The 19,529-nt window shown below is 39.4% G+C and overlaps 1 protein-coding gene across 4 annotated transcripts in view; it reads left to right on the top strand.

Annotated features, from left to right (window-relative positions):
- Positions 1-13,202, top strand: part of VNN2 (vanin 2) — a 29,237-nt gene extending 16,035 nt beyond the window's left edge. Inside the window, exons 4-7 of one of the 4 annotated variants that reach the window (XM_027551587.1) lie at positions 2,632-2,920; positions 4,611-4,984; positions 6,495-6,665; positions 12,603-13,202. In XM_027551587.1, coding sequence (XP_027407388.1) covers positions 2,632-2,920; positions 4,611-4,984; positions 6,495-6,665; positions 12,603-12,794 — 1,026 coding nt within the window. In that variant the 3' untranslated portion in view covers positions 12,795-13,202. Of the gene's footprint in view, positions 1-2,631; positions 2,921-4,610; positions 5,020-6,494; positions 6,666-12,602 lie in introns of those variants that run through there. The other 3 variants (XM_027551586.1, XM_027551588.1, XM_027551589.1) reach the window with 3 other exon arrangements.
- Positions 13,203-19,529: the final 6,327 nt, after the last annotated feature.

Here is a 19,529-nt window from a genome sequence, read left to right as displayed (position 1 = left end):
GGGTGTTTTCAACTGAGTCAGTTCTTTATATCAGGTGGCTGAAGTATTAGAGTTTCAGCTTCAACACCAGTCCTTCCAATGAATAGTCAGGACTGATTTCCTTTAAGATGGACTGGTTGAATCTCCTTGCAGTCCAAGGGACTCTCAAGAGTCTTCTCTGACACCACAGTTCAAAATCATCAACTCTTTGGCACTCAGCTTTCTTGATAGTCCAACTCTCACATCAATACATGACTACTGGAAGAACCATAGCCTTGACTAGACGGACTTTGTTGGCAAAGTAATGTCTCTGCTTTTTAATATGCTGTCTAGGTTGGTTACAACTTTTCTTGCAAAGAGTAAGCGTCTTTTAATTTCATGGCTGCAGTCTCCATCTGCAGTGATTTTGGAGCCCCCAAAAATAAAGTCAACCACTGTTTCCCAGTCTATTTACAATGAAGCGATGGGACCAGATGCCAAGATCTTAAATTTTTAAATGTTAAGCTTTAAGCCAACTTTTTCACTTTCCTCTTTCACTTTCATCAAGAGGCTCTTTAGTTCCTCTTCGCTTTCTGCCATAAGGGTGGCATATCTGCATATCTGAAGTTATTGACATTTCTCCTGGCAATCTTGATTCCAGCTTGTGCTTCATCCAGCCCAGCATTTCTCATGATGTACTCTGCATATAAGTTAAATAAGCAGGGTGACAATATACAGCCTTGACGTACTCCTTTTCCTATTTGGAACCAGTCTGTTGTTCCATGTCCAGTTCTAACTGTTGCTTCCTGACCTGGATACCATTTAACACTAAAATGATAAAAGATGTTTTCATATTGTATGAATTAGTTTCACAGAAGCTAATTTCTTTGCTTTCTATCAAGTTACAAAAATGATCTTTCTTTTTTAGATTCTATACCAGTTGATTTAATTATCCTTTTATTGATTTAAGGTCAAATTATAAAATTTTTACTTTAAAATCTGAGTAAAATAACCTGAAGGAATAAAATAACTTAATGTCATAATTTTGTACCAAATTGGGCAGGGAGAGAGATTGACCTTTTACATGAATATGGGGTGTGCAGGTCAGTGTGAATGTCCCTTTTCCTGTCCCATATTCTTTTTTCTAATCATCTTATATTTGAACCACAGAATCTTCTGAGTGGAGAAATTATCTCCTGGAAGTCCTAGGTAAAAAATAAATTTTAGTCAAGAAGAAAGATATGGCATCAATGATTTTCAAATGTTTTTGATCACATACCTATATGGAAAAAAAATTAACACGAGTCCTTAAAAATATGTTTATATTTATTTATGCATTTATTTGTGTGTTTATAAATAAGACCCAAAACTTTCAAAGAGTTTTCTATGTGATCTTGTGGGTCTGACAAGTTGTTTTCAATTGTAATTAAACTTTTATGTTCTCACAAATGTGTCTCAAATTGGGAATAGGACTGTCATTTTTGTTATTTTGGAGACTGTGTTTACATTGTTAGTATCATTTTAAAGGCTAATTTTGCAGCTACTCTTCTATTCTGTAAGTGTTTACCTAGTTAAACTGATAACATAGTTGATCAACCCACTTAACCAGACCCAGTAAATGGCAGGATGGCACAGTGTACAGGATGTGGGCAGCTAGTGAGGACCTGAGTCATCCTAAAGTGAGAAGCTCTTACTCTTCCATCAGGGTACCTCAGAACAGTTCGTGACCCATATCCTCTGACATATGGATCTGATAAGAGAACTTTGTCGACTGATTCTTAAAATGCTAGTAAATTTCAATTACAAATTTTTTAGATCAAAAATAAACTTTGAGAGGAGTTTTAATAATCTTGCTTCCAACTCTCAGCTTTTCCTGCTTTGCAAATGATTTTATTAAGCTATTGATCCTGATTATCAAATTAGACTAGGTTTGTTTCTCAAGCTGACTTGGAAGAAATCAGAATGAAATAAAACATCTATGTTTAACAACACTTTTCAAAACTGGGTAACAGTCCCTGAGATTACTTTGGAAGGGACATGGTGAAGAGGGATGGGGCCTCCCTCACCTGCTTAATAGATATTTATTGTGTATCTATTATATTTCTGCTTCTCTGGTGACTCAGTGGCAAAGAATCCACCCACCAATGCAGGAGGCTTGGGTTCAATCCCTGGGTCAGGAAGATCCCCTGGAGAAGGAAAAGACAACCAACTCCAGTATTCTTTTCTGGGAAATCCAATGGACAGAGGAGCCTGGTGGGCTACAGTCCATGGGGTTGCAGAGAATTGGACACAACTCAGCGACTAAACAACAACAACAATTTTATTTTTAGGTATCAGGGACTCAAAGAATAGTGAGGTATATCTTCAGCTTTCAAGAAACACATAGTGTTGGCAATTCATGGGGAGCTATTTGGCCCCTAATTGAGAGAGGGACGGAGGTAAGGAGGGATAGGAGTGGGGAGAGAGAAAGAAAAGGAGAGCAAGAGAGACAGAGACAGAGAGAAACTATATTTCTCCATATTTTTCTTTGAAAATTAGCTTCCAATCACAGTGGCATTCACCTTCTATATATTTCCCACTGTTGAGCAGGTAATTACTAACTTGGAGGGTCTTCATGTGTCATCTCTTCAATAAATAAGGCTTTTCTGGTTTTATCCTGTGTGTTTGTTACAGTACCACCTCTACCGTGAGATTCAGTTTGATGTCCCTGAAAAGCCAGAGTTGGTGACTTTCAACACCACCTTTGGAAAGTTTGGCATTTTCACGTGCTTTGATATTCTCTTCCATGATCCTGCTGTGACCCTGGTGAAAGATTCCCACGTGGACACCATATTGTTTCCCACAGCTTGGATGAACGTTTTGCCCTTTATGACAGCTATTGAATTTCATTCGGCTTGGGCAATGGGAATGAGAGTTAATCTTCTTGCAGCAAACACACATAATGTCAGCCTAAAAATGACAGGTAATCCCTGACCAGATGAGGTTTGCAGATTATATTTCTAAATGGGGAGAAACTCATGCTTTGGATACGACCAGTTGTAATTTTTTTTAGTCCTTTGTTGGGACTTCTCACTAAGCTTGTATTCATTCACCAAAAAAAAAAAAGAAGAAAAGAACAGCTACTGTTGGTCATAATAGCTATGTCTGTGTTAAGACTTTTATGTGTATTATTTCATTTATCTTCACAACTCTATGTGTGGGCTGAGTATTATCAATCTGGTTTTATGGATTAGAAAACTGATACACACAAAAACGCAAGTAACCTGCTAAAGGCATCAGCTAGTAGGTAGCAAGAGCTTCCTTGGTAGCTCAGTGGTAATATGCCTGCAATGCAGAGACCTGGGTTTGACACCTGGGTTGGGAAGATCCCCTGGAGGAGGGCATAAAAACCCACTCCAGTACTCTTGCCTGGAGAATTCCATGGACAGAGGAGCCTGGTGGGCTACAGTCCATGGCATCTCACAGAGTCAGACGTGCCTGAAGTGACTATTCAGCAGCAGTATGTAGCAAAGTAGGAAACTAAACAAGATGTGCTCTAAAACTGGTGAAGGCAGAGCAGTGTATTATTGACATGTTGCTGTACAATAAATTACTCAAAAAGTAAAAAGTGGAAGTGGCTTAAAACCACAAACGTTTGTTATCTCACAGTTTGTGTTGGTCAGGAACTTGGGAGTAGCTTGGGTGGTCATGGCTCAGGCCATCTCTTCAGGTTACATCAAGGTTTTGCCTGGGCTAAAAGTCACTTGAAGACTTGACTGGGGCTGGCAGGTCTGCTTTCAGGATGGCTCACTCGTATGGCTCTTGGTAGGGTTCCTCTCTTTTTCAGTGGCTGTTGACAGGAGACTTTCATTTCTTGTCACGTGGGCCTCTCCATAGGGTTCTGTGATGTACCCTCATGATATAGCAGTTGACTTTCTCCAGAGCTAGCAATGAGAGAAAGATGGAGAGAGACAGGGGAAGGCTACACAGCTTTTTATGACATTTCTACCATCATTTCTACCACGTTATATTCATTAGGAGTATGTCACTAAGCCAAGCCCACACTCAAGGTAAAACAAATTAGATCCACCCATTGGAGAGAGGAATGATGAAGAAATTTTGGACATATTTGAAAACCACCTCAATGGAGAACAGGAGGGACTGTTCTTTTATATTACCTTCCTTACCTCTCAAAGTGCTAGTGGTAAAGAACCTGCCTGCCAACGCAGGAGACGTAGGAGATGTCAGTTCTATCCCTGGGTTGGGAAGATCCCCTGGAGGAGGAAATGGCAACCCATTGCAATATTGTTGCCTGGAGAATCCCATGGACAGAGGAGCCTGGTGGCCTATAGCCCACAAGATCTCAGAGGATCAGACACTATTGTAAAGACTTAGCATGCACATCTCAAACACTTCAATGATTCAGTGGTTTTAATATTTGGCTTAATTTTCTGTTATGGTAATAAATTATGTTCAAAGTTTATTGAATGAGACCACTGATCATTCAATTTAATCTCCTCCAGTGGAGAATAGGAGAAGTACTTAGGTGTTCAGTGCCTTGTGCTATTTCGTAACTAATCTTGTGACATGACCATATGCTCAGTTTTGATGGGGGAACTTGGGGTGTTGGGTTTGTTTTTTGTTTTTTTTAAAGACTTGTCTTCCATTCACAGGCAGTGGTATCTATGCACCACACTCTCCCAAAGTCTACCATCATGATATGGAAACAGAGTCAGGAAAGATCCTCTTTGCAGAGGTGGATTCCCATCCCCGAAACTCCTCGACCTACCCACCAGCCATGAATTGGAGTGCCTACGCCACCTCCATCACACCCTTTCCAGGACCTAAAAATTCCTTCAGGGGATGTATTTCCCGTGATGAGTTCAACTTTACAAAACTCTCTGAAAGTGCAGGAAACCTTACAGTCTGTCAAAAAGAGCTCTGCTGTCATTTAAGCTACAGAATGTTAGCAAAGGAGGGGGATGAAGTGTATGTTCTAGGAGCTTTTGCAGGACTTCATGGGAGAAGGAGAAGAGAATATTGGCAAGTAATCTCAACTCAAGTGAAAACGAGTGTTTGGGTGTGAGTAAATTCCCGGGTTAACTTTTCATATTTGTCCCAGGGAATCAAGTGCTTTTTCTTGGCTTGACTCCATGCATTGCCAGCATCACACACATACGCTTTGGGATTAATCATATGATATTTGCAGGGGAGCTAAGTATCATCTGATTGCTTGCTTTGAACACATTAAAATATTAACCTGATTTTCTAATTGACTAATGAACTAGCTTGCATATTTAAGTGGCTTCCTTAAGTAATTTTGCTGACATATCTAAATATAAAGTCTTATTTTAACTTTTAAAACTAACAATAAGTAGGGATATCATTTTTATTTTAACTGCTCTTGTAACCATATTCCTAGTCATTTCCTGCCCTTCCAATGACAAATTTTAAAGTGCACATTTTTTGTATCGTGATGGCTATGTATTTGTATTTTATTATTATACTCTGTGCCTCATTGCTTTCTTCTAAGGAAACAGATATGAAAAAAAAGATGGTCAAAATTCTAATCATCCTTTTGACTTTAGTACTTCTGTTGCCCAAAGAGTTCCACTTTCTTGGACCAAATGCCATTATCTGACATGCCAGATGAATGGTTTATATCTGATACCAGTTCAAGCTTGTACTGCTCACTGTGGGACAGGCCAGTAAATTGAGATATGAGTTGTTGTGGCAAGGAACAGTGACCTTATTTGGAAAGCCAGCAGACTGAGGTGGTGGACTAGTGTCCCAAAGAACCATCTTTCCTGAGGTAGAAGTCAGGCTTCTTTTATATTGAAAGGGAAAAAGGTAAAGTCCTGGTTCCAGTCAGACTCTGGAAGGGAAATGTACATTTTTTCTTCTTGTAGTCATTCATAAGTGGACCTAGTCTAGATATTCCCTATGAGCTAAACAAAGGTATTTTAGCTTATTACATGAAAGGCACTATTCTCAGAGACAGTTCATTATGTATAATTTAAGCTTATAGACAACCTCCATTTAAGCTTCCAGGTGACACAGTGGTAAAGTATCCACCTGGCAATGCAGGAGATATCTGAGACTTAGGAAGATCCCCTGGAGGAGGAATTGACAACCCACTCCAGTAATATTGCCTGGAAATTCCATGGACAGAGAAGCCTGGCAGGCTACAGTCCAAGGAGTTGCAAAGAGTTGGACATGACTGAATAACTGAGTGCACCAATCTCCATTTAGTGATGGACTTATAGCAAAAACAATAGAATACAAAGGTTAAAGTAAAAGAACCAGATCCAATATGGAGTCGGATTTGTTCTTTCCTATTATGAAAACTGGCTTCTTTCTTTCAATCCACTGGTTGCCCAGGATGTGTGGGTTGGCTCTTAATCATTTGCCATTTCCAATAAATCAAGTAATTGTATGATCCAAATCCCTTTAGCAAATGGAGAAAATATTTTCTTTGCTGTAAACTGAGTCAACAGTTCTAGTACAAGTAACTTAGATTCAAGGTGTTGGATTTTATCTGCATCTCTTCTACACAGGTATGCACAATGCTGAAATGCAGATCTACTGATGTGACAACTTGTGGACAGCCAGTAGAAACTGCTTTGACGAGATTTGAAATGTTCTCTCTAAGTGGCACATTTGGAACAGAGTATGTTTTTCCTGAAGTGCTACTTACTAAAATCAAGCTGGCACCTGAAAAATTTGAGGTAGGAGAATTTTAAGAGTTTCTTCATTTTATCTGTTTTTTGAAGTCAAACAAAACAGGCTAAGAAAACAGTTTCTGTTAACCTTTGCTGCGTAACAAACTTCCTCAAAATTTCATGGCTTTACGCAATAACCATTTCTTTAGCCCTGATAGTGTGGTTGCTGCTGTGAACTGGGTGTAACTAAGCTGTTCTACTGGACTAGAAGGGGCTCAGTTGATCTTGGCTGGGCTCATTCATGCATCTACTGCTAGCAAGTGAGTTGGCTGGAGTTTGTTGGTTTGTGATGGCCATGTCTTGAAATGACTGGAGGCACGTTCTGTGGTCCGTTATCTTCCAGAAAGCCTGGGCTTGTCCACATGTTAAATGAAGGAGTCCAAGAGCATAAATAGAGAAAGACACAATAGGCAAGTTCTTTTTAAGTCTCTGCTTGGACCACGTTTGCAAATATTTCATCTACCATAAGCAAGTCCCATGACCAATGTAGATTCAAAGGGTGAAGAAATAAATGATGCTGAATTCTCAATGGGAAGAGCTGTGAAATCATATTGCAAAGGGTATGGATAAAGGGCCGGGGCGGTTTGTGACCATATTTGTAACTTACAGCAACTAATTCTTATGTGATGACACCTTGTTGGAATAACACAATAAGATACCTAAGGCCTATGAGTCTGAGAAACCGTTCATTGCAGAATATTTACCTACAGAGTTTTAATTTCTTTTTTCTAACATGTGAAGACAAGCAGAAAATCAAATATTTATTTCATAAACCACAGTGGTCATAGCTAGTTCATCCACAAATTAAGCTGGTCTCAAATTAAAATTAAGATTCTGCAGGTTGATACCTGCTACTTAGTACATGGTGCATATACACACATGTGCATACACACACCCCACAAGTTTGGAATTTAATGTCTTCATCGAACTGTGACAAATGGTGGCAGAGTTTTAGAAACTAAAATGGAATCACTGCATTTTTTGTTTTTACAAAAGAAAAATAGGATCTACGCTAATTAGTCCAAAGCATCAAGCAAGGGAATCTTTAAAATTGCAGACTGCTTATGATAATATATCTGTGTCTGCTTGTATTATCAGATTGGAATATGTCATATTTTGTAAAAATGTTTAATTCTGTGACACCAACAGTTTAACATACAGCGCAGCCTTAAGGCTGGGAAACTCAGGGAACTGGAATCCTTGGCTGCCATAGAACCCAGTAAGGCAGAGAATCTCAGGAGCACATTGAGGCTGGAACAAAAACTTTGGTGCCGCCTGTAGAAAACCATGATCAGATCTGATGTAAGAGATCTGGAACTGAAATCCAATTGTTAAAAGTTGATAGCCTGGCACAAACATGTGTCGATAAGTTGAAATTATCTGCAAATTCAAGGAAGTGAAAGGAGGGAGGGTAGGGTTCACTCAGGTAAGCTTAGGAAGACATGGGATCTAGCGGTATGTGTGCACTGTATCTTGCAAGCCTTGCCATTCATTTCATTTTTTAATTACAGCATAATTATTTTACAATGGTGTGTTAGTTGCTGCTGAACAACGAAGTGAATCAGCTATATGTATACATACATCCCCTCCCTCTTGGATCTCCCTTGTCACCACTCATCCCACCTAGCTAAGCCTTGCCATTTCAACTGAGCACACAATCTAATTTTCTGGGTACTATTTTGAAAAATTTTCCCCATGCCATGTACTCTTAGACTTGTATCTCTTTGAGGAATTACTCCAAAAGAGGACAGAACATTTATCTCACAGAAGAGTCTCATCCATGGGAGAAAGACAAAAAACTGTTGGCGTTTTCCGGATCACGTTAAAGTTCCAAAGTCTGAGATGCCATGTGACTATCACTCTGAACCACATCAATATACTTGAAGAAGCAGGTGGTGCTAGCTGATGAGAATTTTAAACTGTTCCTCACAAATGGTTTCAGGCAGTAGGAAACAATGAGAGAATAAAACAAAATAGTAACTGGTTAAGCACTTAACTCGATACTGTTTGTTGATCTCAACTCAAAATTCTCAGAATTAGTCATGCTACCTCCCATCCTTGGACACTGGCCCTTTATTTTTGGATAGAAGGAGGAAGGAGAGGGAGGGATTGTATCTACCCTGGCTCAGATGGTAAAGCATCTGCCTGCAATGCGGGAGACCCAGGTTCCATCCCTGGGTCGGGAAGATCACCTGGAGAAGGAAATGGCAATCCACTCCAGCACTCTTGCCTGGAAAATCCCATGGACGGGGGAGCCTGATAGGCTACAGTCCATGGGGTCACAAAGAGTCGGACACGACTGACTTCACTCTTTAAATTTAGCACTTACAGAGACTCCCCTGGCAGTCCAGTGGTTAAGACTTTGCACTTCGAATGAAGGGGACATGGGTTTGATCCCTGATCAGGGAAGTAAGATCTTGCATGCTACATGGTATGGCCAAAAATGATACTAAATAAATTAGGCACTTACATTATATTTATCATTTGGGGCATATCTCATCTACTGCAGCTCATTTGCAAAAGGAAGAAATGAGATACACTGTGTGTTGACTCCTCAGAGCAATAAAAGAGGCATTTGTCTGCTGGCAAGCAGGGGTTTGGTATAACAGTTCCTTGGAGGATGTTTCCTAGTTAGGGTACTGGTTTTCGTTTCACAAGTGTAGATTCTCTGTGGCATGACTTTCCCTGAAGTTCATCAGGTTCTAAGGAATAGACACTAAGTAAACACATAAGATAGACAAAAGGAAGAACCAACTAACCAAATGAACAGTAAAAAAAAAAAAAAAAAATATATCAATGATCAAGAATTTTATTTTTTAGTTATTCTTTCGCTGGAAACTTTGCAGATCATGTTAACTTGCTGATCTGTTAACTTGCTGTTTCTAGAGATATCAGTTCTAAAACCATAGATGACAAGAGTTTTATAAGAGTCACACCAACCGTGTTTTCCTGAGTGTTTCCCCAGTTTCCCTGGTTATGGACTCTCCATTAACATACATTTTACACATTATCTTGAAGATCACTTCTGCAGAGATTTCAACACATTTACTTCTTATCTTTTCTCCACCCCTAGTCCTAGCTAAGAGAATGAAGTGTTACTAACCACGACTCTGGGAAACATTGCTTTACTATTTGGCTCAGATGGTAAAGCGTCTGTCTACAATGCGGGAGACCTGGGTTCGAGTCCTGGGTTGGGAAGATCCCCTGGAGAAGCAAATGGCAATTCACTCCAGTACTATTGCCTGGAAAATCCCGTGGACAGAGGAGCCTGGTAGGCTACAGTCCATGGGGTCGAAAAGAGTTGGACACGACTGAGCGACTTCACTTTCACTTTTTCACTGGTATATTATCAGAAGTCTGGTCTCGGAAACTAATTATATAAGTTTGTGCAAGTCAGTTCACCTCTGAATTTGCTACCTATAAAGTGGGGGAATATCTTCCTCACTGATTTGGGAATGCATGTGAAAGCACTTGTACAGTGAAGCATTGTACTAGTATCAGGATGTATTTTTAGTTAGTTACCTCAGAAGGTTTCCCTAGTTAACCATTTATCAACAACTAGAGGAAAATGTTGCCAGAATTAGGCCACATGTACTGAACATAGTGTAAGTATAGGTCAATGTGCAGACAGACTGGAGGAGTAAGAGACCAGGTCCCATTGTAAATCAGAGTCTCTGGGGGTGAGACCTGTATTTTTCCATAGTCCCACATTTTGGTGGGTTGCTTGATTGATTTGATTTTGGTGGGTAAGAACTACCAGTGTAAGAGAATAATCAAAAAGATCAAATTATATTGAGTATATACTACTTAGGAGGTCAATTAATTATACAGTATATTTTAGGAAAATTTGTAACAGGAAACTAGTAAAAATGCTAAGTTCTAGCTAGAACCTAAGAGACAATCACTGATATGGAAAAGTTAATCCCAAGGAAGTTAACATAGACACGATTTTACTATATTAATGAAAAGTCACAAGAAAACTAAATATTTGTGTTTAACTTGTTTCAAACTTTCACCCAACTATAATTTGAAATATACCTTTGGTATTTCATTTTTGTTCCTTTAACGAACAATTTAGTAAACAAGGAACAATTTAGAAACAATGAAAACTAACTACCAACAGTTTGTGCATTTGACAGCTTGTTAGTGAGCTGTGTTTTTATGTTTATGTGTCACCACAGTAATTATCTTTGAGGATATTTAGCTATTTTCTACTTCTAGTTATGAAGCATCTAATTTCTTACCCTCTAAGTTCTTCCCCCATCCAAATTGTCCTTTCCACAACTGATAAATTCATTTTCTTTATTTCTTGTTCTGTTGTCTGTCTATTTGTGTTTCTTTCTATAAATTCATTTTCTTTATTCTTGTTCTGTTGTCTATTTGTGTTTCTTCTTGTTCCATTATTTTCCATACATTACTCCCTTACAGAGAAGCCTCTGTGACTTCACAATTTTTGCATATCTAATCCTTGCTCTTCTTTTAGATCATATGGTTTAGTCTTCTCTTCACTAACCTTCAACTAGTGATGCACTATAAATTGTAACAAGCCACTCTCTACGGGAGAAACAAAGCTCTGATTTGTGGGATTTGCCAATTATCATGGTATAAATACTCTTACCATGATCAATTTCAAGAACAGCCATGCTTAACAACCAGCTGTCAAAGTTCCTGGAGATTTAACAGTCTGTTGTTGTGAGCTTACATACCACTGCACTGGTCTCTGAAACTAATTATGCAAGTTTGTGCAAGTCAGTTAACCTCTGAATTTCCTACCTATAAAATGGGGAGAATATCTCACTGCTTCTAACCAAATGGCAATGAGAAAGCATGCACGTTGTTTAGCACACTGTGAGTCTGGGGAAGGCCACCCACCTCACCCCTCCCAGCCCCTGCCACACACACATATTTTTATTTATTTATTTTAATTTTTTAAATTTTATTTTATTTTTAAACTTTACATAATTGTATTAGTTTTGCCAAATATCAAAGTGAATCCACCACAGGTATACATGTGTTCCCCATCCTGAACCCTCCTCCCTCCTCCCTCCCCATACCATCCCTCTGGGTCGTCCCAGTGCACTAGCCCCAAGCATCCAGTATCGTGCATCGAACCTGGACTGGCATCTCATTTCATACATGATATTTTACATGTTTCAATGCCATTCTCCCAAATCTTCCCACCCTCTCCCTCTCCCATAGAGTCCATAAGACTGTTCTATACATCAGTGTCTCTTTTGCTGTCTCGTACACAGGGTTATTGTTACCATCTTTCTAAATTCTATATATATGCGTTAGTATACTGTATTGGCCTATTATACAGAGTGAAGTAAGCCAGAAGGAAAAACATATTTGTTTTAGAATGAGCCTTTGCTGCTTGATTTCCACTTGGCACAGTCTTCCATAATATAACCCCAGGGAGAAACTCCCAACTGCTCCTCCTTGTAGCAAGTTGTTTCCCAATTTGGGAAGCTGACCAGTTCAGCTATTCCCTCTCAGACTTCCTAAGCACATACCTGCTTCTCTTGCCAAGATACTATTATACTGATTTCTCTCTTTATATTTGGAATCTGCTCAGTTTTACCATTAACTTTTAAGCTTCTTGAGGGAAGAGTGCTATCTGTACTCTTCTGGCTCCTGGTTATCCTGAATATAATTGGACTTGATAAATTTTTGCTACTGATGATTTCTGACTCTGTTAAAGGTTGTGTTACATTTGATTGTGTAAACTCAATTATTGAACCTTATAGAAAGGCTCTAGTCTTCCTTACATATAAAATAGCTGTCCCCTACCCTTCCCACCTGCTCCCCAAGCCCTGGCCCCAGGCCCTTTTCCTAGTAACCTACTTGATCAACTGTGATATCTAGGATGGTTTCAGAATCATGAGTCTGCTTGTAATGTATATTTTAATTAAGTTGGCTATACTCTTCCCACTTTTTCTTTAGGTACTAGAAGATGGGCGTTTGGTAAACAAGAATGGATTATCTGAGCCTGTCCTAACAGTGTCGCTCTTTGGGAGATGGTACGCCAAGGACGCACATTCCATCTCAGGCGGGACCAGCAACTCAGCAACAGCGTACCTGATGATTCCCACATTATTAATGATCATAACCTTGCGGGATGCTGTGATGCTGTAGAACATTGCTTTATCATATTCATTGATTCATCTCAGATTTACTAAGAAATATTGAATGACTAGCTCACTAGTATAGACCAATGATTTCCAAATATTTTTTCTTCATCAAGGATTATTTTTAAGGGCTACAGTAATTTTGCCTTTTTTATTTGGCTATGCTGAAATGTCACAGTATGGTATAATGGTATGATTGATGTTTGGGCCAGATGGATGTGGATCAAATTCTGGCTCCAGCCTTGTTTGCCATATAATATGTGTCTACTTGTGTGTCTGTTAGCAGGAGCAGAAGAGATTCAGAGACATTTTAAATGTAATGATGGCCTTGGAAGAGAGAAGTACTGATGGGAATGAGGGGAACTGAGAGATTTATGACTGAATTCCATTTGACATTAAAGACAATTTGAATTTATTCAGTTTTCTGTGCTAATGATTGTGGGGGTGATTTGCTTTCTAATCAGATGGAAACAAACCCATTGGAATTCCACTGGAAACATAAACTCCAATGTTTAAGTTTATCTTAACAAAAAAGTTGTTTTGAGATGTTCTAGAAAAACTAATACCCAGTCCAGTTTCTTGGGTAGTCATAGCTCCAAATAGTCCTACTTAACGGCTATGGTTTAATTTAAAGTCACAAATACCATAAAACAAAGACCGTGACAGTTAATAGTAACACTATTTTCAACATTGAGTAGTCTGTTTTTAGTGATGGGGAATGTACATGTATGTAAATATTCCAAAATCATCAAAACTGTATGCTCTTTTATCTCTTCATAAAATATAGACCATTTCAGATTTGTCAATTTTGCTTGAGGAAGTTAGACATTATGCAATGGTTTTGTGGTGTGCTTTATGATGCATGCACAATCATATTTCACTTTCAGAAGTTTCAGTGTTGACTGGTAGTCAGCCCCTGAAGTTAAACTCACTGGTTGGAGAAAGATATAAACAAGGATTTCCTCACAGATTCTAAGGGACAGTTCTTCCCCTGATTCACATTTAGAGTTGTCAGCTATAGTAGAATTCATTAAAAGCGAAAGCAAAAATGAAAAACAAATAGCACCAGTCCCAAGGAAAACTAAGAGCACTTAACTGTAAATTGTTTGCATTACAATGTTTTAATCCGTATCTCATCAGTGGTTTTCACATGCACATTTTATTTACCAAACAACTCAAGTGTAGTTGCATTTGGCCTTGATTCAGGGAAATGTACCTAAAGGAGTAGCTCTTTAGAAAGAGCTACTTTTTAAATAAAATGTGCATGTGAAAAAAAATTAAAGTACTAAGAATGGATTAAATTTAATTAAAAAAATTAAATTACTAAGAATGGATGCCCCAGATGGATGTCTGTCTGTATTTGGGACATGACAGTTCTGTAGATCCTACTGTAGGAGATATAAATCTTTCATTGGCCAGACCATACTCCCAATATGACCATATATGAATTCAGATTTACGTGTCTTAGGGATGTATAGAACATATCAGTGAATTAGTGAGAGCAGTGTCACTGGGACATGATGTAAAAGAAATTGCTTATAATTTACTCTTGCTCAGAGACATCTAGTATAAATACGCTCTTGACCCATGAAAATAAAAATAGGAAGTGTGTAGATGGAGAGTAGATGTGTGCCTTATCAGTCAGTCCTAACTCATGCCTCATGACTAGGAACCTATTCGTAAATTGAATATCTTATTAATGTAAAAGAAATCCAAATATACTAGAAAAAATAATAAAGGGATAGTACAAGACATTAAGTGAAAGATATGTACCTTCTGCCCAGTTTATGGAATAAGATGCTACGAACAGAGTGGATACTTTTTGTATTTCCTTCCAAATGCATTCTTCTCCTTGCGTTGTCTGTTTTTATTAGAGGAAGTCATTATCCTAAGATTATTTTCTATCATTCTTATGACTTCTTGGTAGTTGATTACATGTGCATAAAAATATCTGAGTACTATTTTTCATCTTTTTAAACTTTGTATATATGGCATCAAATTACACATATTCTGCGTATTTCTTATTTTTGCATAAGGAATTATGAATTTAATCTATGCAAGTGAGCATCAGTTTACTTCATGCATTTTCACAGTGTCTGTTGTCCAGTTACATTAGTGTGCTAGTTAGCTATTGTCTCGGCTCCAAACCCACCACCGTATTCTTCTTTGTGATGATGAGGTTGAGGGTAGGCAAACACATTTCTCCTTTGCCCCCTGGCTCCCTGTTAGGTTCTGCCAATAGGCGGCACTAGAGGGACACCAGAGACTGGACAAGGAGTAGAGGAACTTCTGTTTGCCCACATGACAGTACAGTGTACCTGCGCCTGACAGCAGTCATTTGTTCCAGTGCCAGTTGGTTCTAGTTTTTAGTTCTGCTTTTTTTTCCCATACCCAGAACTGATGTCATTGCCCTCCTTCAAAAATAACAGCAGCAACCATTATCCCCTTAAGAGATGAGTCCCAGCTCTGTTGGGGCCTTCCCCTGAGGAGCTGGCTTATTACACCAGCCGCAGAGCACCCCACCCTAGGGCTCTGAGCCTCAGCTCCACAGGGTTCTCTGGAAAGCTTCTAGCTCCTACACTCTCCTTTTCCTTTTGTTCATGAGTGCCAGGAATGGTAGTTATTGCCTGTGTTACCCCAGTGTTCCTTTTTGTCCTTCAGTCACCAAATACCTGTTTAACCAAATCCCTACATTAAATTCCCTTAAAATAGCTGGTGCAGATTCTGTTTTCTTGGTTGTATCTTGTCTGATACAACAGATAAGACAATATTCATTTGTTTTCTTTCCTACTGATGAATATGGTGGGCATGGCAAACCTGCTGCCCTGAAATCTTGGGTAAGTTTGATAATGTGCGTATATGCTAAGTCGCTTTAGTCGTGTCCGACTCTTTGCGACCCCATAGACTGTAGCCACCAGGCTCCTCTGTTCATGGGATTCTTCAGGCAAGAATACTGGAGAAGGTTGCCATACCCTCCTCCAGGGGATCTTCCCAACCCAGGAATTGAATCCGAGTCTCTTTAAGTCTCTTGCACTGGCAGGTAGGTAGGTTCTTAACTACTAACTCCACCTGGGATAATGTAGTAAAGAACAAAATGTGGAAGCGGTCAGTGGTGATACAGTGGTTGTCCCAGGCATGTTCTCATGCCCCCTCACCCAGACTTCGGTAAAAAAAAATAACAGGCCCATCCTCTGGCTTCTTCTGAGCTGCCATGTTCTTCACTTACAGGAGGGTTGCTGAAACTATAAACTTTGGGTGCTCCTGTGTGAGAACACAGGCTTTGTGGCCACATATCTTTGACTTTGAGTATATACTTTTTGGGATTTACATGATTTTTCAGTGACAAACTGAATCAAAAGGTAAAGTCAGCTGACTCTGAATCATCAGTTTCAACAGTCTTTGTCCCTACATTTGTTTTTGTGGTTTTGCTTAGGTTTTTTATTTTGGGGATATAGACTTATTGGAGAAGAAAATGGCACCCACTCCAGTACTCTTGCCTAGAAAGTTTCATGGACAGAGGAGCCTGGTGGACTACAGTCCATGGGGTCACAAAGAGTTAGGCACGACTGAGTGACTTCACGACTTCACGATACTTATCATTAATATTATTTCACATTATAAATAAAGGTTCTCTGATCATTCTTGGGGATGTCTCTCTGTGCCCTTTAAGAAGTCCAACAATGTTTTTTTAGATTCCTACAGCTGACTGGGAAGATCCTGTGCTGGATGGTAATGAGGAATAAAACAAAAGCTACTTTTCCAAGAATCAGTCTAGAAGAGGAGACAGAGCATCATCTTTATCACTCATCGTAATAATCAAATATTGAGCAAGTGGAATATGCCTCACACCTCACACTGTGTCATGCATTCAAGCATCTTATTTAACACATATGATGAAAAGTATAGAATGTAATGATGGATTAATTTTTCCTTGGGAGACAAGAGAGTTGTCAGCTACAGCTGGGTAAGTCAATCATGACATTCTAGGCAGAGTTAGTCATGCCAGCAAAGACGAGGAAGAATGGCATGCTGTAAGCAAAGACCAATATATTGAGGCTGCTGCTACTGCTGCTAAGTCGCTTCAGTCGTGTCTGACTCTGTGCGACCCCATAGACGACAGCCCACCAGGCTCCCCTGTCCCTGGGATTCTCCAGGCAAGAATATTAGAGTGGGGTGCCATTGCCTTCTCTGTATATTGACGCAGGGGAGGGTAAAAAGAGGAAGAATAAGGAGAGATAATGAAAACATATGAGGCCAGGAAGATAGGCAAGGATCAGATCATTGAAGAACAAATGAAGTCTGAACTTTATTCTGAAGCTAAAAGACCCATCAAGGGATTTTAGAGTATCATGACGAACTAAATAGTTTTAAAAATTACTTTGCACTTTTATATATAGAATGGATAAGCAACAAAGTCCTACTGTAAAGCATGGAGAACTATATTCAGTATCCTACAATAAAGCATAATGGAAAAGAATATGGAAAAGAATGTATATATGTATGTAACTGAATCACTTTGCAGTACAGCAGTAATTAACACAACATTGTAAATCAACTAGGCTTCAATTAAAAATTACTTTGCTAGTGGTTTGGAGGATGGAGAAGAAGGGAAAACCAGGAGATTGTGGGGGAAGAAAGTGTTCTAAGAATGAGGTAGCCAACATGGCAATGAAGCTGGGAATGAGAACTGAGCAACTGATTTAGTAAAGGAGAGGTCAATGATGACCTTGACAAGGTGATTAAGTCAGAGGCAAAATCCTGATGGGAGGGAAGGAATTAAGACAGAGAATCAGATCAGATCAGTCACTCAGTCATGTCCGACTCTTTGCGACCCCATGAATTGCAGCACGCCAGGCCTCCCTGTCCATCACCAACTCCCGGAGTTCACACAGACTCACGCCCATCGAGTCAGTGATGCCATCCAGCCATCTCATCCTCTGTTGTCCCCTTCTCCTCCTGCCCCCAATCCTTCTCAGCATCAGAGTCTTTTCCAATGAGTCAACTCTTCGAATGAGGTGGCCAAAGTACTGGAGTTTCAGCTTTAGCATCATTCCTTCCAAAGAAATCCCAGGGCTGATCTCCTTCAGAATGGACTGGTTGGATCTCCTTGCAGTCCAAGGGACTCTCAAGAGTCTTCTCCAACATCACAGTTAAAAAGCATCAATTCTTCAGCACTCAGCCTTCTTCACAGTCCAACTCTCACATCCATACATGACCACAGGAAAAACCATAGCCTTGACTAGACGGACCTTTGTTGGCAAAGTAATGTCTCTGCTTTTCAATATGCTATCTAGGTTGGTCATAACTTTTCTTCCAAGGAGTAAGCGTCTTTTAATTTCATGGCTGCAGTCACCATCTGTAGTGATTTTGGAGCCCAGAAAAATAAAGTCTGACACTGTTTCCACTGTTTCTCCATCTATTTCCCATGTAGTGGTGGGACCAGATGCCATGATCTTCGTTTTCTGAATGTTGAGCTTTAAGCCAACTTTTTCACTCTCCACTTTCACTTTCATCAAGAGGCTTTTGAGTTCCTCTTCACTTTCTGCCATAAGGGTGGTGTCATCTGCATATCTGAGGTTATTGATATTTCTCCTGGCAATCTTGATTCCAGCCTGTATTTCTTCCAGTCCAGCATTTCTCATGATGTACTCTGCATGTAAGCTAAATAAACAGGGTGACAATATATAGCCTTGACGAAATCCTTTTCCTATTTGGAACCAGTCTGTTGCAATTTTGTTGTACAATGGAGCCAGAAAATGAGGCAGGAACTGGAAGGTGATGTCAGATCAAGAGAGGGTAGTTTTTATTTTTATTTTTTTTAGGGTAGGGGATACAACAGGATAATTAACCCAATAGACAAAGAAAAATTGATGGTGGGAACGAAGAGAGAATTTCCAAAGCACTGTCTTTGGGATCTGGTGGACAAAGACAGGGAATGGACTTAGAGAGGGGCATGAGCAGTCATTGATAGTGAGAGGATAGGAGACGGAATTGATAGGTATGGATGCTGGCAAGCGGACTGATGCTTTGTAGGAGCTTGTGGAAGTCTATTTAGTTGGATAAACAATCCTGGAGTTCAGGAAAGAAGTTGAGCTAAAGATAGAGGCAGTAGTTATCAGTTCATAGAGGGAAGTTAAAGGTATGAAGTAGAAAAGGATCTGCTGTAGGGGCTAAATGATAGAATAAGGAATGGAAACTAATTAACACTGTGGCTATTGACCATGAGTGCATTCGAGTTCAGAGAAGTGAGCAACAACAAAGGCAAGAAGTGAGAAATTTGAGTTGGAAGGGCAGGGGTTAGTGAGGAATCAATCCAGGATCAGAGTGGTAGTATATGTATTAAAATATAAAAAGAAGAGTGGTCTTGGCTAAGACTAGGAAAGATAAAATGGATCAGAGTGGGAGAAGGCTCTGACTGTCTGCCTTGATTTGATATACACATGGGGAAGCATTTTACTTAATGAAAACAAGGGTTAAGGAAAGTTTATGGTTTGCAGGATTGATGGAAGTTTAGGTTACTAGGAGTTAAATCAGAAGGGCTGATGGTGAGCCTGGTAGAAACGGTTGGCCACAGAATCAGGATTTTGACAATAAAAATGGAGAGCAAGTTTTGTAATGGATATCGGAACTAAAGACCTGGGGAGAGCCAATGAACTCTCAGAGACATTATTCCAGGGGTCCTTCTCTACTTTAAAATTTTGCGACTTAAATATTTATTAATAAAAACATAATTATATTTATT

Source organism: Bos indicus x Bos taurus, chromosome 9 (genome assembly GCF_003369695.1).
Source record: "Bos indicus x Bos taurus breed Angus x Brahman F1 hybrid chromosome 9, Bos_hybrid_MaternalHap_v2.0, whole genome shotgun sequence".
NCBI lineage: Eukaryota > Metazoa > Chordata > Mammalia > Artiodactyla > Bovidae > Bos > Bos indicus x Bos taurus.
This window is presented reverse-complemented; position numbering and strand designations above follow the sequence as displayed.